Consider the following 24056-nt stretch of genomic DNA (forward strand, 5'->3'; position numbering starts at 1 on the left):
AGAACTTCCATAATTTATAATGGGTATGTAATACTTTTTAAACTGCACAGAACAAAAACAATATATAAATAGAACAATTACATAGCAGCCTTTGTGAGATTGGATTGTTACAAATTGAGATTTTGCTTTGAAAGATTCAAAAATTGTTTCGACCATAACTCAATAAATAGAACAGTATTAATATTTACAATTAGATTATATATATATATATATATATATATATACACATATACATATAGATTCACACTTCAAATTATTTCAATTGGCTTGGAGATTTATTTATTCATTCATTCTTCTTCTACCAGTTTATCCTCCACCTGGTGGTCGCTGGTGCCAGTCCCAGCTGACATAGGGCAAAAGGTCCACCAGTCCATCACAGGGCAACATCGAGACAAACAACACAACCATCCACTCTCACACCTACGGTCAATTTAGAATGTCTAATTTGCCAAATCTGAATGTTTTTGGACTGTGGGAGGAAACCCACGCACACACAGGGAGAACATGCAAACTCCATGCAGTTACTTACCCATTAAGAGTGTTAACCACTTCACAAACCGTGTGGCCGGAGGCATATTATTAGTTTAAAATGGCATGTCTTCCACTGCTGGAGATCACAAAGTCTACTGAATCGTTACTCGATCTTTCTTTCTCTCTTTCTTTCTCCGCTTTTTAAGCCATGAGCCAAACGTCAGCAGTCACAGAAATAAACTGAGAAAAAGAGCACATGCGAAATTGCTTTTGATTTGCACATAAAGTGTAGCCCCCATGTTGTGCTGTCTTTCATGGGTGGCCCAAAGGCTCCTGATTCTGCACATGGCAGAACAATCAACTCCATAAGTCATCAGCTGCTCGATTGTCAGACGGAGCGAGGCAGAGAGAAATGGAGAAGGAGTGTTTCATTTCTGTAAGAGGTTGGATGGAGAGAAATTTGATGTGGGGAGGTGAGACAATGAGATAAACCAAAAGTAAGACTGCAACGTGATGTCGGTGTGACCCTCTCAAAATCGCTGGTTACAAACTGTAAATTAAAATGAGAGACGAAATGTGAGACACGTCTTTGTAATTAATATGTAACGGAGCAGAGAGTTAATAATTTCACACACACACTGTGACATCTGCCATTTGTAAAAACAGCTGTGATTGGTTACTGCTATCTTTTTATTTCACTGCTTTAATTATGTTATTATTATTATTGCTGTATTTAAAGTCTCGGTGGATGGCAACACTGAAGAAGACGAATTTAGCTTTACAATAATTCACTTTCTGATTACACTCATATTTGCAAGCTAATTAAAAACATGTATTAACCTTATTAAACTCAGTATACTGTATGTAATGATGTAATGGCCGCAGACCACAAAGTTAAGGCTTTTCTTGTTCAGGCCCTGAGAACCAATTTAAAAATTACAGACAGAGGTGGAAATGAAGATTCCACTGTATATGTAAAGTAAACTGAGAACAAAGCAGTTGGGTCATCATTTACTGAAATACTTCATATAAAAACCCATATATGTAAAGGCATCAATTCATTTCCAGTACAAGAGACCGTGTGTTTGACTTCAGACTCTTTGGTTCTCATGCTGTCATTATAGCTACTGGCAGAGACTATTTTTATGAGCTGAGGCACAAGTGTTGCACACACGGGAGCGAGCCTTTTTGCTGTGTCACAAATTTAATGGCACTTATATTTTGGGTGTTATTAACGAGGTTGCATGAGTCGAGGAGTGTGCATTAAAGTGTCAGAGTTTGTATGCTGCTTCTGTGTGCATGTGTGTGTTTGTGTGTGGAACTTTATAGTTTTTGTTTTTTTTATATTGTGATGTCTGATGAAGAGGCTCTTTTCGTATGGATTGAAGTGTGGGCACGGATGCATTAGTGTAATAAGTGTGGAACTTTCTGTAAGGAACTAGTGCAATATCTAATGGTGACACTGCAGAACAGGGAACTATGGTGGTCTTTGCATACCAAAAAGGGATGTTGTTCTTCTAAGTTTGTGTGGTAACCTTCTTCAAAATCCACCTTCTGGCAAGTCTTTTTGCTCAGGCTTCTGTAGAGACAATGGTGGTGCAAGATGTATATGTGTACATATGTGTATATATATATATATATATATATATATATATATATATGTATGTATATGTGTATATATATATATATATATATATATACTGTGTATATATATATGTATATATGTATATATATGTGTGTATATATATATATATATGTGTGTATATATATATATATATATATATATATATATATATATATATATATAGTGGTAAAAGAGATGCATGGTTGTACATTTAACTAACAATTTAGGTAATATTGTTGGGGCTAATTGGCGTCTTTCCAGCCATGGTGTCATTGTAATACCCTGTACATTCCCACAAAATGAATGACGTAATAAGCTGTTTTGTGTGGGGGTCCCTCCAAGTGTGTGGCCCCAGTTAAATTTAATATTCAGTTTTTATACTGTAGATTAGGTCAAATGCAGAGTGACCACAACACACTCCTGTAACATGTGGAAAAACCCAAAGCCTCCTGGTTACTGTTACTGTTATGAGTGTAAATTCTGTTTTCTCCCAGTTTCACTTAATTGGGTTTATAGCTGCCCAGTGTAATCAAATAATCCGGGGTTTTTTTTTTCGGTAGCTCCACAAATGTAATCTCCACTCTGCCCTCACAAGTAGAGGTTAGCCTCACTTGAACAAATAGATGCCATCCGGTTTATGCATTATCTAGCAGCAGCATGCATGTGGCAATGAAGCCGATAGAGCAAACAACGTATTAAATTTCAGCCAGTCTTTTCCTGCATATGCAGTGACTCTCAGTCATCTGGTCTGTTCTGCCCAGTGACCTACATCTCTGAAAACAAATGCTGTCCACCTTGTCTGCTGCGGGAACTCGACGTCTCTTGCAGCTGAAGCTTTCGCGCATATCATCAGGAGAAATCTGGTGAGAGACATATTAAACACTATCAATATATCTGTATCCTAAAGTTGCAAGCTGCTGATCAAACGACGATTTAATAAAATAACAAAATAAGTAAAACTCGGCGAGTGCCGTGAGGAATCAAAGCGTCTCTGGTTAATGCTGCTGAATTACTTATTAGTTGCTCTGGAGTTGTGGCCTCACAAGACTTTGATGCTGAAGATAACGGACAATAACAAAGCAGCGCCGAGTCTCTTATTAAATCCATTATTGTGCATGTGTATTTATTTCAGGCAGGTGGTAAGACATGCTCAAATGGATATTCATGGCTTCAGCAAGCGACAAAGGATCGAGTTCATTTGCTGTTAATGATTTTATTCACTCGACTCAATTCCACTGATTGCAATTGTGAGGTGACCTTACATGGATCCACAAGGAAAATTAGTTTAATTTAGCAGAGGAGTGATGCATTTGCTTTGATTATACACACACCGTGACATAATTGTACGCATATTATTGATGAATCTAAATAAGCTGTGGCTATTTTCTCCTATTCGTACATGTCAGTTGTTTAACTTGAATCCTTATGCTGCTGTAACAATTATTTCTCCAATATAAGTTTCTGCAGCCAAAGATAACTACAGAGTCTTCGCTGACCTGTCATATGTCGTTCCCTCCAGGTTCAAGGCTTTCATGTCTGTCCTCTCGTCAACTTACAGTTTCACGGACTGTAAGACCCTGACCATTTCATGAAGGCATAAAGACATGTGTTGTTTAACCATAGTCACAGTGTGACTCATGTTTGTGCACCCACAGGGTTATAGTCGCGTCATTTTCCACATGACAAGCAAACAACATTCTGAGACCAAGGCTGTGTTTTGGGGTTATTTTTCCACCTTTGAAGTAGCTAACACTGTTGACCTTGATAAGATCCGGTTCATTCTAATGCTCCTACCAGAACTAACACAAGGACAACACGTTATTGCATAAAATATGGCTTTGTGGTAGCTCTGCAAACTGCATGACATCATTAACCAATGAAATATCCTGTTACCTTAAATATGAATACATATGTAACATTTTGGCTACTGTAAGTACACCAATCCAACATGATATAATATTGTTTTTAGATATTGTAATGCAGAAATGTTATGTATTATATCTTTAACAAGTAGTTAAACAGGCGTACCTAATAAAGTGACTGATGACTGTGTTTTGGTGTGTTAATTCCTACCGAAATGCAACATGATTACCACCATTTTTTTGTTACGAAAAAGCTTTGACAATTGGCCACTATCACAAACACATAACTGACCAGCCAGTTTCCTTGGAGCCAACCTGCAGGCATGACTGAAATCATCACTGTTGTCCTGTTCTCACATTTTGATCCATATTTAGATAGAATATTGAAACAGCATGAGCTGCCAGTGTTTCCTGGACTCCTGTTGACAGAACGTCCACAAAGCATGAGATATTTTTAATATTCAATCAGTGTTTTGTCAATTGAGTGAGGATTTAATCAAGATGTTCCCAGTGTGCCTGTGATCGGCCTATGTTCTTGTTCTCCCCGTTAACTCCAGCTCAGACACATCAATACACTTCTGTCTGCGCGTTTGTGTGTTTGTACTTTGTGTCTGTGGAGACACATTAAGTCACTAGATCAGCATAATCAGCTGCTGATCAGGCTCCTTAATGCACAATTAAAAACTTCAAACTGTATTCATAGAGAGGTTAATTTTAAAGCACCCTTTTCCAAACTGTAGTGTCACATATGCTGGGTTTCCATCATGGTACGGTTCGGTTGCTTTCCGACTGAGAACGGTACCTTTACATGGTAAGCGAGTGTGGGCCGTGGGAGTGGGATACGTAGTGCGATATTGTACCAGTGCGATGACGACAAACACTGAACACAACACAACAATGGAGGACATCCTCGGTTTGTGGCTGTTTGTCTCAACAAGACTTCAAGCTTTGTATGAGAATAGACTGCGAGCGTTGAAGAAACGCTGCTTGCAGGGTGGGTGACGCCTTTCTGTCGCTCAATCAGCTGACTGTTGTGAGTCTAGCGCCACCCATACCGTATTGTACCATTTACTCTGGTACCTCCAAGGGAAGGGTACCAAAAAATAGAATTGGAAATGGAACGAGAAATGGAAAAATGGTACTATTCCTAATGGAAACACATCAAAATACATATCGTACCGAACTAGAAACACCGTAAGGCAGGGTTGCGTTTTTGATTGAGAACAGTAGCTTTACTTTTGTAGATGGGGTTGTGGGCTGTGCCCAATGGCTGCCTCGGCAAGATACATAGAGTGATGGCGTACCAACGAACAACATCATTGAACAAGGCGCAGCAATGGAGGACATTTTTACTCTGGTCTCCAAGGGAAGGGTGCCAAAAACTAAAATGGTATTTCTAATTGAAATGCAAAAAAATAAGTACCGTACTGTACCAAACGGAACCGTTCCACTCGATGGTAACACAGCTTTACTGTGAGTTCTGTGTACTCAGTGTATACAATTAAGGTGCAATCTGGGCGATTTTAACTTTGTTTTCCAGTTTCTGCTGCCTAAATGTCTGTCCATTAAGCAACATCAGACATCAGAAGGTCCTCCTCCATTATTCCACCCTAATGTCCTGACTTCAAACCTGATTCGAGTGCCTGTTTCTTAAGATTGAAGTGCGTCGATGTGGGCCCAGAAGGAGCCTGTTACCTAAGCCTTGATTGAATTTGTCATGGAGATCCACTTGTTCTGCCAAGCAGACGCGACTCCCCTGCGCTCGCCTTACCCAACACCTTCTTTTTTTTCTTTTTATTCCCATTTGCTTTACAATTTGATAACATTATCAGCGGACTGAATGCAGACCACCTTTTCAGTGAGTGTTTTTATGCTTCGCCTCGTCACCTTTGAGGGATTGTAGATGTGTTAAAGAGAGTGCGAGTAGGTCTCCAGCTCCGATAGCTGCTCTAGGAATAGATTTAAGCAGTGACCTGGTGTAAATGACTGACTCATGTGAATGGTAGAAGATGATAAACAACCAGGGTTTAAAGAAAATGGGATACAAAAAAAGGAAGAAAAATACACAAAATGTGTCTTTTATTATAGCAATCAATAGCCTGCGAAAAGTACACTTGATAAAAAATTGGAGCATTTCACTCATCCTAAGTAAAACATTGAATTATGTCTCATTGAAGTGCACAAAGTCTTTATATTGAATTTTTCAACCATTGATTTTTTTTTAATATCGACAAAAATGATATGGCGATACAACTGTGGAACTCTCCACCTCTAATATTTCAGTGTCTATATCTGTTGGGTTTTTTTTTCTGAAATTTGCGTTCACCCTGTTGATCACTTGTATAAGGTCAGTGCTACCTACTGCACCTGTGATTACGCCTTAAGTCTTAAAATGCCACGTACCAACACGGAAGTGTCTTAACGTCATCTTTTTACGTTGCACTCACAGACATGTCACAGGTGAGGCTAAATCTGACCATTATTTCCTCCATTATTGTTGCCTTTGTTCCATTTTTTGTCCTGCTCACTGTGTCCCAGTGTCTCACGGAGCAGTTGTTTGAATGTCTGAGTCAGAGAGGGCCTTTTATTTTCGCTGCAGTGTTCTGTCTCTTCTTGGTGTGGACAGAAGAGAGGAAAAGAAGAGTAGAAAAGGTATATTTAAAAAAAAGAAAAAGAGAGAGAGAAAGAAAGAGCTAAACCCTGTAATCTCTGCCACAGGTGGCTTTCTGACTGCAGGGAAGGCATCTTGAAAACGACTGTCCATATTTCAGCAGATGTTCTGCTGCAGTTGCTAAAACACAGACTTATAAAGTTTGATTTTTCCCTTCGCCTAAATTTCCTGTGCTCTTTCTTCTACCTTTCCCCCGCCTGAACATAGAAAAAGTGTTGCCATGGCAACATTTGTGTCCTTAATGTTTTGCTGCGTTTCTTGTGCGCTTTCCTAGCCCACAGCTGACTGTAGTTTGTCAATAGATATGACAACATCTCGTCAGGGCTGTATTTACAGTCGTGTCCTTTTTACTTTCAGTGTTACATAAGTGATGTTGAGTTTATCAGTTTAAGGTGTGCTGTGTGTGTGGAACAGTGATAAAATCTAATTATTTGAGTCACAGTGGAAGAAAGCTGTAAACACCAATTTAATGGGTTTTTTTTTATTATAAATTATAAATAAATTATAAATCTCCGTCATCTCATGTCGTTTGCCAGGTGGCGCGGTGGGAACATCGAACACGGAGGATCTCCAGAGTCTTTGGCAGCCCTTACCTGGCCTGTTACTGCCTGGCATGCGTCATCGTTTTGCTCAACGTCTACCGCAGCCACAGGTGAAGCATCACATCTTTCTCCTTTAATCTTGTTCCCTTCTCACACTCTCTCCTTTTGCATCATTGGTGTTTCATGACCTGGAAGCGTAGAAGTTTTGTTTCCTCTTGCTTGGGTCTTTAAAATAATTCAGCAGATTATGTTACACCTCGTTCAGTCTACTGACTGAACTCTACTACTCATATAGAGGGACGACATGACAACTTCCAAAATATCTGCCTCATCTTTCCCCCAAACAGGGTTAGTGTTGTGTTGCAGTGTTGTGTAGTGGAAGCTTCGAAAAACGGCAACATGTAATGCTTAATGCTGCAGTTTGTACAACGGAGCGAAGTTCAGCAGCCGGAAAACCAGCACGTTGTTTACTGCACTTCAAAATAAAAGCATGCGGTTCCACGTTTTCAAATGAATGAATGAATTACCGTCAATAGCAACAGTTTCTTTCACATTCACGCATATAGGATTTTAACATCCCTTTTAACAGTTTAAAGCAAGCTAACTCAAATCATATTATTTAATTATTAACTTCAAGGCAACAATTAAACAAAACTACTATATTCTATTTAATGCTATAAAAATGGGATGCTTAGACTGCTTTTTTTTACAAATGACATTAGTTGTGTGAGGTTAGTAGCTAAAATATGTGTTCATTTGGGTTAGTCTTGCAAATAAAGCCAATTATTAAAAAATCTAAGTGCATTTTTTATTTGAAAAATACTCCTTTGTCTGTTCTCTAATGAAATAAAATGGCAAAATATTGATATTAATCTCAGTGGTTGTATCTGCCAGATCTCGAATGATGCAACCACCACCAGATGGCTGCATCTGTATCCGAGATATAAAGGGTTTATTTTTGGTTTATTTTTCATTTCCAATGTATATATAGTCACTGTTGCTGATGTAAAATGGCAGGCTACTATCTGAACTTCCTGAACTTTTCTCTAAACTACGTTTAGTTTTGTTTCTAGTGTCTGAGGTGAGGATCTTTGGTTTTGTTGCATTCAGGTGTTTCAGATAAAGTTTGTTTCTGCCTCGATGTTCTTCCTTCTCCCGTCTGCTCGGTAAAGTGTCAATCCATCACCGCTATCACACAGCAACCAGTGGAAGCACATGCCCTGCACTGTGGATTAAAGCAGTGACAAAACACCTGTCCACTCAACCACACATATACAGTATGCTAGGGTGAGAAGACTTTTTCTTTTTCCTTTTGCCTCTCTGTGATGTTTGTTGCCGGGCAACAATGCTTTTCCACCAAGCTGCTTAGCAGCGATAAATTGTCTTTCCAGTCTTCTTCTTGTGCTTCTCAAAAGGAAAACAAAAATGCTGATAAACACACTCTAACCTAAAAATAGTGGCTGTGCAATTTTCATTCACTCTGATTCTCAAGGAGCAGAAGATGAAGTGAATAATGGTTCAATTACTGAAACCAGGGCTTAGTCATGTTAAAGTCGTTCTTTGACAGAACCTGTGGAGCATTTGTGAGTGTGTTATTGCACTGAAATAACAAAGAAAGTCAGATAATTGATTGGAAATTATAGATTGCATGCTTGGCAGATGCAGCTTTCACATCCTTTGAAGTCTTCATCTTGGGAATGGAACATATAAGAGATAAGTGACACAGAGATTGTTGACAACTGAGGTTCTAGTGAAACTGTGAGCCAACATGCACAGTGAATCTGAAGCAGTGAAATGGCATTTTTCCCACTGCTCTTGTTTGTATTTATAGGGGCGTCCTTGTCTGTCTTCAAGAAGCTCTTGTGTCCTACCAATTCCTCTACCCCTACCCCCTCCCCTGCACTTGGATCCGTCCACTGTTCCCATCTAGTGGAGTTCTTTCCAAGACGAGTCCTATGTAGCTTATTCCTCTCTTGTAAGTCGCTTTGGATAAAAGTGTCTGCTCAATGCTTGAACGTTAACGCAGGCACTGTACGTGGAAGAACGCATGTACACCTCGAGTTTGAGTCCGTTCTGATTGTACGTTCCCAGCTCCAACTGCACTTGCTTGTTTTTTGGTTAAAAAGGTCATGTATGCGCGCGTGTGTGGAAAAGCAAAGTGGCCTTGCAAGGACGTGGAACCCTGTAAAGTACGACCAGGACCTTAGCGTATGTGACTTTTCTTCGGGGCATTGTAGATATACAATTGTGCAACATAAGTTTCTGAAAGAAGGTTGTCCTGCATTTCCCGTTTTACATCAGCAGTGACCCATTACCCATTATTGTAGTACACTTGAATCTCACCCATTACCTGCCCATACGTCCATTGTCTCCCCCACTCCTCTTTTCCCATCTTTTTTCCAATCCAGTTCTCAGCAGTGTGCACAGCCTCCGCCAACAGACCGCTCAGCAGTCGCTCTTTGTGTCTGATGTGGTGCAACAGGCTCCATCACGTTATACCCTCTGCCCTTTGTGACAAAGGAACGACTGCCGTAGGACTCACAGTAGTTTGATTTTAACACAGACCTCTTTACACAGAGGTCTTTACACAGACCTCCTAACCCAGTTTTCTCTGTTTGACCCCAAACCTACTGTAGGGGCCAGTTCTTTCAAACAGGAAGTTTGCCCGCATTCATATGCACAAGTGTGTTTCACACAGTTACACAAAGTTTCTTCCGTCCCTGTAACTGTGTGTGTGTGTGTGTTCCATTCACATCAACCATTAGGAGTCTTTTTTAAAACCTACAGAGACTTAACCGAGTGACGTTTCCATTACATTACTAACCATTTATTACATTATGCTTAACATTGTCACTTCTCTTGTTTAACGCTGCAGTATTTACATGCATATCAAATTAAACTGCTTTAATAAGCGAATTTTCTGTTTTTTCTTTTATTAAAAGCACACACAGGCACTCACACCTTTATTATTATTCATTAAATCAGTGTTATCAGACACCTTTAAACTTGTGCTGGCTAAAAACAGCATTATTTGGCCTTAAAGAACACAAACAATGAATGATATGTGGATGTTTTTTCTTCTCCTCAAAGTGGGCTTTCTTCGTTTCACCTCACCTTGAACATCCTCTGTGTTTCTTTCTTATCTTTTACAGCATGTGCTCTCTCCTGGAGGCTGAGTGTGTTCAGAGTGTGTTCTGTTGGGTTAAGTTTGATCCTTTGGTTGTTGTGTGTCATTTTTCCTGCAGCATAACAGTGGTGATGAAGGCCCAGGCCCGGTGGGAAGTGATGGAGAGGACGGAGGTTTTCTACACGGGTGTTGCTTTCATGGTGTTGGGTACTCTGCTCGTCATCAGCAGCTTCCTCACTCTGGGATTCACTGGAACTTTCTTAGGTGAGTAATGGAAGTTATGTCAAAGAAGCGTTAAGGCGAGACAATGTAGTATTTGATCTCGGGGGTCCCGCTAAAGTTGGAAAAGGTTGCAGCTGTCGTAAAACATACGCCATGGTAATGTGCATCCATGTCTTCAGACCAACTTCAGAAGCCAATGTTATTGTGTTTTATACAAGTTAGATACATAGTTTTGTTTTGAAGATATAAAGGAAAACTCACGCCGAAAACCCCCCCGAAACAGAACGATAGTTAGCGTAGCTCGCGTTTTCAGCTCAGCTTTCAGAACCTACTGACAACAAATACCCGTTGTAATACAGTGCTTTTTGTGCAAGAAAATAATGAATTTCCATTCATGTCTGTGATAGCCTGGCAGATGCTATTGTCCATCTAGAGGAAAATAATTAAAAACTGTGTATTGTTACCCTATGCAAAACAGAATGGAATATGAGCTTAAAGGTCCACTTGAAAATGTGTCACGAGTGAGTCGAGGGGAAAACCGGCCATTCTTTAGCAGCGAACAGTCACCAGTCTGGCACGTGAACACATTCGCACTCACGGCCGCACACGTGAAGTGACACTTGTGTCCTCACTTACCAGACACACACACATATTGTGACATTTGCCGCTGAGACAAACATGTTTTTTTTTTCTGTTGTCAGGACAAGTATGATCACACTTTTGTGTTGACTTGGGAAAATGCCCATATCTAGTTTCTGGGTCACTGTAGTGAGTCATCGCCAAGACTTGTATCTGAGCTTCTGCACCAGCTTTGTTCATCACAACATTGAGATGAACTCAGCCCGTCGCTGTTTCCTCGTGTCGACAGAGGGGAGGCAGCCGGAGCAGCAGAAGGTGACAGGAGATGGCAGGAGGTGTTGTGTTCATGTATGAGCAAGAGTCTGCTTTATATGCAGAGCTGGTAAAGCAAAATGCAAGAGGCTGTTGGCACGTCTCACTCTGCGATCTCCAAGATATGGAACATGATCAAAGTTTTTTTTCGTGAAGGATGACAGTTCAACAAAAAAAGCCAACCACATCCAGTGTAGTCCCAGTGCCGGTCCCAAGCCCGGATAAATGGGAAGGCTTGTGTCAGGAAGGGCATCCGGGCGCAAATGGCAGCATAAGTGAAAGGGAAGGCCTAAAAGACGGTAGGGAGAAGAAGCTTCAAATCGATTGTCAAAATAGTTGACGATTGATTTGATAATCAGTTAATAATCGAGTAATTGTTTCAGCTCTAGGTGGCAAAAATCTGCTGGAACAAGTGTCGCTTCAACATAGATTTAAAAGAGTGCAGGTCTCACTTCCGTCTGTTAGTGAGAGGTGAAGAAGATTATGATCTGGATGACTGAGAACCTTCACTGACACGACTCCAGAGTCAGTGCCTGGCAAATAGAGTAAATACAGTGTGTATGAAGCTTTTGTGGATCCCTGTTCAGTTCAATGGTCACTTTTTGGCCGATGTTATTGCAAACTCTAATTCAAAGTGTCTGGGCTAAGTGTGTGGGATGCATCTGTGGTCCTCAATCGCCGAGTCTTTGAAGAGTTCACATCCATCGGGTTAGTGGAGTCAGCTGTTTAAGTGCTAACTAACCCGTTTTGGGGCTGTATTTTGTCTGCAAGCTCCAAAACTAATCAGTGCCCAGAAAAATGGAGTGAAAATCACGCAGCGGGAACCAGGCTTATGAATCAGCAGAAATTCTTCTAAAACGCGGCTTTTTGTCGAGGCACGTGCGTCGAAATGAGCGTGCTGCTCCAATTACAAAGGTTACGTGGAAATTATCCCCACAATTACACCACTGCAGAGATAATAACTTGCTTTTAGTGACTTATGAGAACTGAGTGCTTAAACACTCTTGAATGATCCAGACCATTGTATTACACATATACTGTATGTAGAGACACTTAACCTTGTCACATGGGATGCTGGCTATAGGTTGCAATAAATACTCAAACAAAGAAAACAATGGAGATTGTGCTTCTGAGAGTTTATCACAAAAAGGAAAAGGTTAGATATTTCTTTAAGTAAAGAGTGTTTAAGTTTAACAAAGGTGATTTTAATACTCTATAATTAACTCTGGAAATGTAACACTTAAGTTGAGTTGCTTTTTGTCAAACTTTGCAAACTAAAGGGGAAAAAAATATGTTTATAATGATTCACCTACAGCCTTTTGTGTGAATTTAAGTCCTTATATTATGTCTTACATCTTTTTTTTGTTCAGACCACAAGTTGATTTTTACCTAGAAAGATTAAATGACTGTTTCTGATTATAAGAAAATTCACTTATTATTCACTTTTTTGAGCTTCCGACCATATTGCACATTACTTTTAGTTTCTGAGTTCTCAGTACCAATTGTAAATTCATCAAACATGTGTCAGTAATTAAATTTTTTGTGACGAAACATCTTGTGCGTCTTAATATTTCACACACTGTTCTCCTCTGTGAGCAATATAGAGAAAAACGACTGATCAGCTCAACAAAAAGGTCATTTATTTAATCAGAAATAAGTGAAATCATCAGCTGTGGGACGAGATCATTTCTACAAATTTGACTGAATATTTTCAATCAGAGTTTCCGTGAGCCTCCACAAACACAAACACACGTAGTGGAGGATATAGTCCGTGGGCTTGTGTTGTAATTGGATGTGCTTTATGTGTTCGATATTAATCCTCTTGAGTCACCGTGACCTGATGATTCAAACCGATAAAAAAAAAAAAAACACACACACAATCAAATTAGCCTTCACAGTAAACGTGTTGGCCCACCCAGACTGCGACCGTAGACCCACGACACCCCACTGATATCATTCCTTCTACCGGCAAATCCAGGTTAGTCAATTTCATAACCACAAGAAAACAACATCGATGCTGGAACATGGAAAATAAAATAATAATAATCATAACAAAAAAAAAAAAAAGGTTTGAGGTCAGAAATTAGGTTAGCGTATTGTTCTGAAGGCCAGCTTTTTCTATTCAAAACCAAAAAGATTTGTTTACATAATCTCTTCTCCCTGCTCTACCTGTGGTGTTTTGTGGTTAAATTGTCATACATAATAAAAAACCGTTATGTAACTTGGGACATTAGCGGCCTCTTTTAGGCAGAAAACGGGGCCAGCGCTGCCGCATGTTATTCAGCAGGTTGCTTTTTCCTGACGGTGTGTGCATGCAAAATGAGCGCGGGTGGACGAGGGAGGCATTATCGAAGAGTTTAAATGTTCATTTCCTTTTTACAAGGAAAATGGGTCATTGTGTGGGTGTGTGTGTGTGTGTCTGTGGAGAGTACCTGGGCAGCTTATTGCGTAGCAAGCCATAGTACAGTAAGTGCTCAGATTACAGCAAACAATGTTTTGAGTTCAGCTGCCCCTCCCATCGGTTAAAGACCTTCAAGGAAATACTTATTTGGTTTTTTTGGACAGCTGTGGCAGCACCTGCCGGTATAGACGAGGCAAATCAGATCACGTACATCTGTGGAAAACAGAAAATCATAATGCATCCACCATGCCTATGTTGAGTCTCCCTCGTTGGATTTCAAAACACAGCACTACTTTTCTCTGGACATTTCAGGAAGTAAGCTCCAACTTCTGTTCTTGTCTTCTTTACATGAAACATTACATTAACGCAAGTGTACTTTTTTAACCCTTTAAGACCTTAAAATATCTGCCTGGACTTGTGAATATTTTAACCATAAAAGGGCCAGAAAATGTCCAGTGAGTAAGTGCTTTTGCCCATTTTTTGCCCATTCAATAATATTTACAATTTACTGCATGTCAAAATAGTGTGTTAACAATTTAAAATCTTGTATTAAAAAAGCAACACTGTAGTTATACATGAACACCAGATTTTGTGTGTTAAATTTGAAATTTAAACAGTTCCAACTCAGTTCTTTTCGGCGAGAAAGATGCTGATTCGCCGGCTTGCTGCAACAGCGCAAGTGAAATTACCGCAATAACCACCATCACGTAATTATGGTAATGCAAATTGCGCTTGCAATTAGTAGATATGGAAGCTATGAATTGGCTTTTTGAGTGAATATACAGTAAAAATAAACAATTAACTTACATATTAGAAAGAAGAAATTACAAGGGAAAATCATTTTTTCGGCCAAAATTTCCCCCAGTTTGTGTTCCCACTGCATTCAGAGACATTTCGAGACCAAATTGTTTTTTTTTCCTTCTATCCTCACCTTCGCTCTCCTTTTTTGATGCAAACTAGTTTCATGGTGCCTCTTAAGTGGGTCTTCTGTGTGAGGGGCCCCCTCTCAACCTAGGGCCCCTGCCTTGCCCACCATGTTGCGTCGCCCCTGCATGCAATCACACTTCCCATTACTGTATCTGTATCTACTGTAGTTTCTCTAAAGAAAACTCATCACATCACATTTACATAATGTTTTCTGCATTTATGTCACCATCTCAAGTGTTATTATATTATTTGTGTTGACAGTTCAACTTCATCCAGTAATTGATAGATTTTCAAGGTTTTGGATTACATTTTTTTTTTATTACTGTTATTGTTGTGACTGGCAGCTTGAAAACCTGGCAGCAAAGCCGAGTTGTGTCACTTCATCATGATCTCCTAATACACTCGTGTTATGATGTTTTTCTAGTCGGTGAGTTGACAGCAGGTCTCCTAGCAACACTTACTCTTAAAATGTTTTTCAACCACAGCCATGGCAAACTGCGTCAACAATTACATAAAAAAAAAAAAACGACTTAATTTGCTTTTTTATTACTTAGAATAAGAATGACACAAATATATAATTATTGTTTTTCTTTCTCATTTTTGGTGCTGTAATCTTCCATCTCTCCCTCCACATGTGGTCGTATCATTGACATCAGTAACAGAAAGGTGACGGAGGTGCGGCACTAACAGGACAGTGCCGTGCCAGCGGCTCTCAGTGTGACTTCAGTGTCTGCCGCCGTTCTGCCACAAATGCGTCAAAAGCGACTGTGGAGTGACAAACGCACAAATATCTGTCAGGTCTTGAGTTTAAAACAAGGCAGCGTGGTCGATGGCAGTGGATACCATGGCAACAGTGTGAAACAGTCTGCCTGAACTTGTTGATGAACCGGAGCGTGGAGACACGCTTGGAACCGTTTCATCCTCAGAGCACACGCTGCTCCTGCCAAGTGGGATAAAGTCCAGTCTCACAAAACACGCCAAAGCAGGAAGTGTAAACATAAAGCCGTGTTTGTGTGTGTGTTTTGTCATCGGGGTCCATGTGTTTGTGTTGTGTGTTTTTCAGGTGATTACTTTGGAATCCTGATGGAGGAGAAGGTGACAGGTTTTCCCTTTAACATCACAGAAAACCCGATGTATTGGGGCAGCACTGCCAACTACCTCGGCCTGGCACTCACGTAAGTGTGTGTGTGTGTGTGTCTGTGTGTGTATACTCTTTAGGAACTTTTCTGACATAAACACTGACCGTGTTAGGACCAGGAGTCCTCATGCAGGCCAAAACCTGGTTTTTATCACACTTCCTCATTCCCTTGAATAAAAACAAGGCAGACAAGTCGCGACCTGCGGGTAATAAATGTTGTTTCCAACTTGGACATTGTTTTCATCTTCAAATAAAAAAAAAAAAGACAGTGAAAAGGTGGAGAGTTAAAAAAAGTTTTACGTGCCTCGTCTCTATGACAACTGTGACCGCATCACTCCGTGCCTGGTGTGCATAGTTGCTAGGCAAGCGCTCCGGGGTTAGCAAGTTCAGCCACCAACAAAAGCTATTAGCCCTCCATTCTTGCTCACAGCGAGCTACGCCGATTTTCTTCCTAATTGCACTCTTGCTCATTCTTTTTGTTGAGACTTATTTTGGCCCTGTTTTGCTCTCCGCTGTTAGATATTACATCTCTCTCTCTCTCTCTCTCTCTCTCTCTATCTCTATCTCTGTCTCTCTGTCTCGGTCCTCCGACCCTCCGCGCGGTTCTGAGATACAGCAGCGTCCTCCGCTTCCACCACTGCTGTCTTCATTCCATCGTCCATCTGTGCTGCTGCCTCTGCAGTGAAACACTTTGGTTCAAATCTCCTGTGAACTGAAGCAGATTTTTTTGGTGTGGGTTGTCACTCGCTATTCCTTCAAGGGTATTTGGATAAACCTTCTGTTCTGTTCGATGAACTGCTAAGCTAACTGCTTATTCTGTGGTTTTGTCGGTTACTTTGCCATCTATGGTGTAGAACCACACATTAAGACTGGGCCTAAGGCTGAGCTTCAAAAGGTCTGGTGCGTTTCTTGGCTGTATACAATATTTTGGGCTCAAAATGGTTTTTGAAGTTTGAAGTCATAAAATAAGATATTTGGACTTATTTTTCAACAACAATTCCTTTTTCTCAGTAGATTTTGGTTCGAGGACTGAGTGGTTGACAGTGCAACACAAACTTCAGTTTGTAAAGTTGCTACAGGCATTTTCCAGCACTTATCCTGCCATCTCCCTATTTAAACCTCTGGATAATATCTGGTCTGCTGGTTTGTTAGTTGAAGCTAAACTGGGAGTAAGAAAAAAAAAATGAATAGCCACCAGTGTGCAAAAATAACTCAGTCTAAATGAAAGTCTGTGGTACAATAAGCTTCTACTTCAACATGTTCCTGTGGAGTTAATGGCCTCACTTGCTTGTTCCAGGTCTTCTTCAGTAGCACATGATGTAAATGTGGTAAATTATAATTCCCCTACAGAGTAAAATAGATGATACAGCACATAATGGGCGGACACCAGTGTGACTTCTTGCTGGTATCAGGTGACACCTGTGATCTTCTGTCGTGCTCGACCCAGGCTCCGCCTCTTACCTGCATGCTATGGACACGTCTGTCTCAGAACACCTCACGCTGCGTTTGTCTTACAAAAGCAGTTTCTGCATTTTCTGAGTATGGGAACGCATATAATCGTGGTACAGAACTAACCTCAGGAGGAGAGAGGCTGCCCATGGGCGTCCACCCACACCGTACATACTCCTGAGAGCCAGACAATCTCTCCCACATATTAGGCCACTTACTGGCCTCTCTCTGTGACCTGAATGGCAGATTAGCCGACACACATTAGCACACACACTTACACTAACACAGGAACACGAGCCGCGCTCATGCTGCTAAATAAATAAGGTGAGGGCCGAAATTGCTGCACGACGCTCAGTATTTTTTTGTGCGAAGCACCACCACGACGTGAGAGAAACTGGCACCAGCCGCTACTTGGTAAAGTGAAAAATCGAAATGTTTTGTTGTCGAGCATATCGGGAATTTTTTGTGTTGCAGCGTTTCTTCATGAAGAGCGGTCGCTCACTGACGAGGCGTGGGTTCAGCTCGGCGTGTGAAAACCTTCAAACTCCTCACTGTGTCTTCACTGAATGACGGGAGACTCATTCACAGTTTACCTCGATCTGTTGTGAGAAGGGCTTTTTCATTCAAACAATTGAACTCTTCTTGACATCCTAGCAACCGCTGCCTCCTCATGCCTCTGACCCTCGATCTAACTGTCCTGGCTCTGTCCTACATTCATTCTCAGTTGGTTTTTTTTCGAGCTTTTATCATGGAAACAAAGTGTTGGAGCGTCTGAGTGGGGCTGAGAAATAAGTATTTCTGTGCATGGCTCACAGATGTTTACTCACGCCCGCCTCCCTCCTCCAAGCCACTTCAGACTGCTCTGCTGATGAAGAGGTCGGTCACATGCAGCGCCTTTAAACACATGAAATTTGTTTTTAACCAATTCGCTTGTAGGGATAAAGCCGTAACTGAACCCTGGAAGCTGCTTAGATGACTGAAGGTATACTGCAGCCTCAGTGAATTGTGGAAAACACTTTTAGTAACTGGCCATGTCTGGGGCGCTTCCTCTCCTCCACAAACTGATATAGGGGCTTTGTCGGAATGATGGCAGGGTCAACAGACGAGGCCCGAGTATCAAAAGACCCTCAAAGTTGAGATATTTGTACCCACTTTGCGACTTCCCAGACCAACGTGGCACGTCACAACAGATGTGGGTCACAACGGATGTGGGTCACAACGGATGCGTCACTCTTTTGTGCGCCCCCGCCTTCATTTAATGGACTGTATGTGTGTGCGGAAGATGCTGCGTGTGAGCGGCGTCTTTCTCCGGGGTCTATTTTCAACCCACATTCAACTGGAGGAAGAAAAAAAAAAAAAAGGGAAAACAATCTGTAATTTTAGCGTAACCTGTTGCTTGACACCAAAAAATACCTGAGCAGTAGAATTCATCTCTCTGCGTAAAGATGCGTTGATGCTTCCTTACATACTCCACAGAGCAGTGATGAGATTACCGCATGTTCTCCTTGAAGGATTAACTGCGAGTCAAGCCGCTCCATGATTTTATGGCTCTGTGACCGTCACGACTCGCCAAATGTCCTCAGTGCCTGCACTGAGGACATTTGGTTCAGGTGCAGAGTGGGAACGAGAGAGGCTCCGTTTTCAACGTTACAAGTCAGTGACCCATATAAACGATTCCGAAGCTTTTATTTTTAAGGCTATACTGTAAAAAAAAATTGCTTTGTGCTGCTTTAAAATGTTACGTCATCCGTGTTGTTTACAGTTGGTTATTTTTCGATCTGTTGTGATAAGTATTGATCAGTGTGAGCGGTGTTCTCTGATGTTGTTGATGTATAATAACGATAAATGATGAAGGAGAATCATGATACACTTTGTCTGAACTCATGATTTAATTATCCACATCTTCGTCCAAGGTCATAGGCAGCAGCATCATGACTGGAGTTTGATGGATTAACTTTATCTCTTAGTGAGGCCAAATCATATTTAAAGCTGCAGTGTTTATTATAAAAACTTATTAATGCATCCAGCTGAGGTGTTGCAGAAATGTCCTTCTGGGAGGAGACCTCAGGGCCAACCCACGACACGCTGGAGGGATTATATCCCTAACCCTAACCCTAACCCCTGGGAATGCCCACAAAATTATTCTTCTCTTTGGTCATCATGAAAAGGGAACACCTGAACTTTAAATGTTGGAATATCAGATGAATGTTTGACCCTTTAACATCGAGCTGTCGCTGACGACACGTTGGCACAAGCGCTTTCTGAAAGCTGAGAAGTTGCACGTTAAAGCCAACATGTGGTTATTATGGTAATTTAACTCGCGCTCTGTTTCAGGAAGCCGGAGAATCAGAGTCTTTGTTGCCAGAGAGGAGAGAGTTGTACATAGTTTCCATATTTTGGCCCCGTTTTTTTGCACATTGAGAGACAAATGTTATTGTAAATATGTTTTAGACTGTTCCAATTTCAAATTTAACGTGCAAAATCGGTTGTTCGTGTACAACTCTAATGTTTTTTAAATTGTTAAATAGTTTTTTTAATTGTTAACTGCCAGATATTGGAAGTTATTTTGGAAAAATGGGCAAAAGCACTTAGTTACAGGACATTTTCTGGTCCTTTTATGGTTAAAATAAGCAGAAAAAAGTTCAGAATCAGTATCGGTCCAATACTGGTCAAAATCACTCGATCGGATACGAGGAGAGAAAAAAAATATAAAATCCCAATCAGTCCAAAAATATATATCCTATATATATCGCATGCTCTGCGCTGCACAGACTGTAAAAATGTAAATACAAATCAGCAAAAGTATTTTAGCGGAGTCATCTTTGGGCTGTTTATTTTTGGTAGACCATTATTTGTTACCCAGTTGGAGAATTATTATGTCTTTGACATGACTCAGCACAAACGTGTTGTTAACATCTTCATGGTCAAAAATGGCAATGATGGAATAATAACAGCATCGGGTCTATTTTTAAAGGTTATGCGTTGAACTTCTTTCACCTCCTCTTTTCCCACCCTTTGTATTATAACCGCAACATTGGCGGAGTAATATACATGGATTTGAATGCTGCCCTCCGGTTATGTCACGGACCGTTATCATGTGTTGAGCTTGTGGGACGGATGCCTTATCTTTAGGCTTTTTTTTTTTTTTTTTTTGTAAAGGTCATTCATCACCGCAGGCATAATCAATCGTACGTCCCTGCACCACCACCACCAAGCCCCAACTCTGCAGCGGCAGTGGCTCATAATAAACCGCGTGTGTGTGCATATGTAGATGTAAGTGTTAAAAGCAGCCGGACTGTGACAGCTGTGAAACATCTCAAGACAGCTCGGCAGGACAAAGTGTACATTCATGGTTTTATGTGTTTATCACAGTGGAGCCCAGTGTTCCCCATATGTGACTCTGAACGTTTGTTTCTGCATCAGTGTTTGAACAAGAAATAGAAATGACATAATCGTGTCATAAACGCCACTTCTATATGTACTATATACACAATACAATATGCATACGGTGCGGATTATATAATTAGAGCGAACTGTGTTTATAGTGTCAGGCTATATATAAATACAAGTCACTTGACGGTATTAGCAAAAGTAAAAACAATAAAGATGGTAATCAGCTTCATTTATGTAACGTAAAATGCAGTCAATATTTTAATTTACAAATGTTTACAGCGGGATAAGTACCCAAACAGACCTGGTATTTAAATCCATCCACGGTGATCCAATCACAGTCCTGAATATGTTCAGAAACCACATTCACAGGTGATTTGAAGACGTATTTTTGTCCAGAATCCTGTCTTCGGGACGGATGAGGGACCGCCTTCTCAGCTGACGTGCTCCGTTTCACAGATGCACACAAAAGAGCGTCACGTCTTTGCAGTTTGAGTCATTAAGAAAAACATAATTTAGTTCTTGCAGACAGACGTGACGTCAGCGGGAGAGAGAGTGGAGAAGCCGATGAGATGCGTTCACAGGAAACTCATCCAGGATGCATTTTCAATGCCAGGTGTGAAGAGTCACACTTGGCGAGATATGGGCATGATAGGATGGATGTTAAAACCAGATATGAACAAGGCCTAAGACGTGGATAAAATATTGCATTTTAATGCATCTTTAATGCAAAACAGCGTTTTTAATCATTTAACATAAGTAAAGGAAAAACACATCTGTTTTTTAATGTCTACAGATGAATATAGATGTGCATATGCTATCCTCATAACATAGTCAAATCTGGTCAAGCACATGTAGGATTAAAACAGATGTTCATAAAACACACTAGGACTGAAATTAAGTGGAAATCACTCACTATTTCAGAACAATGTCACTATTTTGACATTAACTTAGTTTTGTACTGGAGCATTTTCAGAGCATCTATGGCACATTCATTTTTTTTTTCTATTTTTGGAAAATGATTCCCAGGAAGTGACAAATCTTTTCGCTTGCCAGGGCATTTCCTGCAATATAATGTGTAAACCTCCACCGCCAACAAACACTGCCATGATTACACATTTAGCTCGCTAAATAATTCCCCGTCAGTTGCACATCTAAAGATAATTTGTAGGGTTTGCGCAGTTTGTCATGAAACAGGATAAAACATCGGGCTTGTTTTTCTTTTTTATGTAGAAAATAATAAATCATAAACCCTGGCACCAAATGAAATTCTTTGGGATTATCAACCTCATCACTGCAGCACAGGCCTTCAGGATGCAAAAGAACTGACAAATCTTTATTTATTTGTTTTCTTTGTAAAACAGTTTTTTCATTAAGCTGCGGGCTTGTCTGCAAACTCTGCGTCTCCCCCTGACCTTCAATTTCACAGCACTTCAGTGACATTTTTCAAAAGTGTACAGCTGGACATCCATGTGCTTTTCTAATTGAGCAGGATGATCTCTGTGGATTCCTTTGTCACTGTAATTTCAGCCCTCCGTGTCTTGATTTCCTTTGCTCCGAGTAGGTTATGTAACCCATAGAATGCTTATGTGAGTGATTTGGTTGCACAGAATGTTATTCTACTCAAAGTCTGAATATATATATAATGAAAGTTTTAATATTTATAATGACAGTCTGAATATATGTAAAGAAAGTTTGAATATCTGTAAAGAAAGTCTGAATATATGATTATAATGAAGGTTTTAATATATATAATGAAAGTCTGAATATATATATATATATATATATAAAGAAAGTACGAATATATGTATATAATGAAAGTTTTAGTATATATAATGAAAGTATGAATATATATGTATATATAAAGAAAGTACGAATATATGTATATAATGAAAGTTTTAGTATATATAATGAAAGTATGAATATATATAATGAAAGTTTTAGTATATATAATGAAAGTCTGAATATATATATAAAGAAAGTTTGAATATCTGTAAAGAAAGTTTTTGATTATAAAGAAAGTCTGAATATACGTATATAATGAAAGTTTTAATATATATAATGAAAGTCTGAATATATATATATATATATATATATATATAAAAAAAGTCTGAATATATAATGAAAGTTTGAATATATATAATGAAAGTCTTATGTATATGTATATATATATATATACATATATATATAAAGTGTGAATATATATATAATGAAAGTCTGAATATATATAAAGTAAGTCTAAAGTCTGAATATATATGAAGAAACCAGAATGAGAGAATTTCATTCATTTGAAGACGTTTCACATTCCCCGCACAACAAAAAAAGTGACCCGCATGTCATCCTCGCCTTTATCCATTAAAGCTACATCTGCTCTCAAAGTGAGCGTGCGCTGTGCAAATATGTTCCATCAGTGTTTGTTGGAACACAGCGGGCGCTGCTCCCACAGTCACAACTATCATCAATGAAGTCTATGATTTTTGAAGATGACTGCGTATGACCCACATCTCTGTGCAGAACATGTAACAGTGGCAATGACTCACATTTTTGAATGTGCTCACTTTTCATCAGCCCGACATATCAGTCACATCCTGTTCATTGTCTGGGACTGAACGAAATATTTGTCTGCCACGGCAACAGAATATTTTCAACCATTTTCAAAGGATCACCCTCATGATCACGCCATCTAAATATAGATATTTAACTACTTCTCCTCGTGTAGTTTCTGTTATAATTCCTGCAAACGTTACTCGTTATGAGTAACGTTTGAACTGGGGGATTATGACTCCACTTCAACACAAGCCAGTCACGCGGCTTGACCGATATTTGTTCTCCCATTTGCAATTATGACGTTTTTTTGTAATATGGGTCACGGTAAATAAAGATAACCACACAAACACACACGCACAATATGTACCGAGTCATTGCCATGTCAGATGTACACACGTGTCACAATGACACACGTGGCAGCATGTGTCAGATTTAAAGCCGTGAGCTGTTTGTGATCACGGCAGTTAGTGGGAAAAAAAATACTATAGAGAAACATGTAAATGTGCTTAACATACAGAATTTAAAAAAAGGAGAGAATGAGCACTGAAAGTGAAGTGATTGTTAATTAAAAAAAAGGACACACTAACTCGCCAGTATGGCAGATTACTTCAAGTCCGACCACAGTCAGACCAATGTCGACCGGTAAGAGTGGAAATAGAATAAATTTATTATATAATTGTGTCAAACTCGGCAGCGTCTGAACAAAGACCAGGACATTTATTCATGTTTATAATGTCCCTAAGTCTGTAAAGACCATGAGTAGCATGTCCTTCAACATTTCGTCCATGGAGTTG

At 39.9% G+C, this 24056-nt stretch overlaps 1 protein-coding gene across 1 annotated transcript in view; it reads left to right on the forward strand.

Annotated features, from left to right (window-relative positions):
- Positions 1-24056, forward strand: part of pemt (phosphatidylethanolamine N-methyltransferase) — a 44227-nt gene that overhangs the window by 12506 nt on the left and 7665 nt on the right. Inside the window, exons 3-5 of the mRNA XM_058622057.1 lie at positions 7165-7280; positions 10416-10561; positions 15802-15913. Of these exons, the coding sequence (XP_058478040.1) occupies positions 7165-7280; positions 10416-10561; positions 15802-15913 (374 nt within the window). The remainder of the gene's footprint in view (positions 1-7164; positions 7281-10415; positions 10562-15801; positions 15914-24056) is intronic.

Source organism: Solea solea, chromosome 21 (genome assembly GCF_958295425.1).
Source record: "Solea solea chromosome 21, fSolSol10.1, whole genome shotgun sequence".
NCBI classification, from domain to species: Eukaryota; Metazoa; Chordata; class Actinopteri; order Pleuronectiformes; family Soleidae; genus Solea; species Solea solea.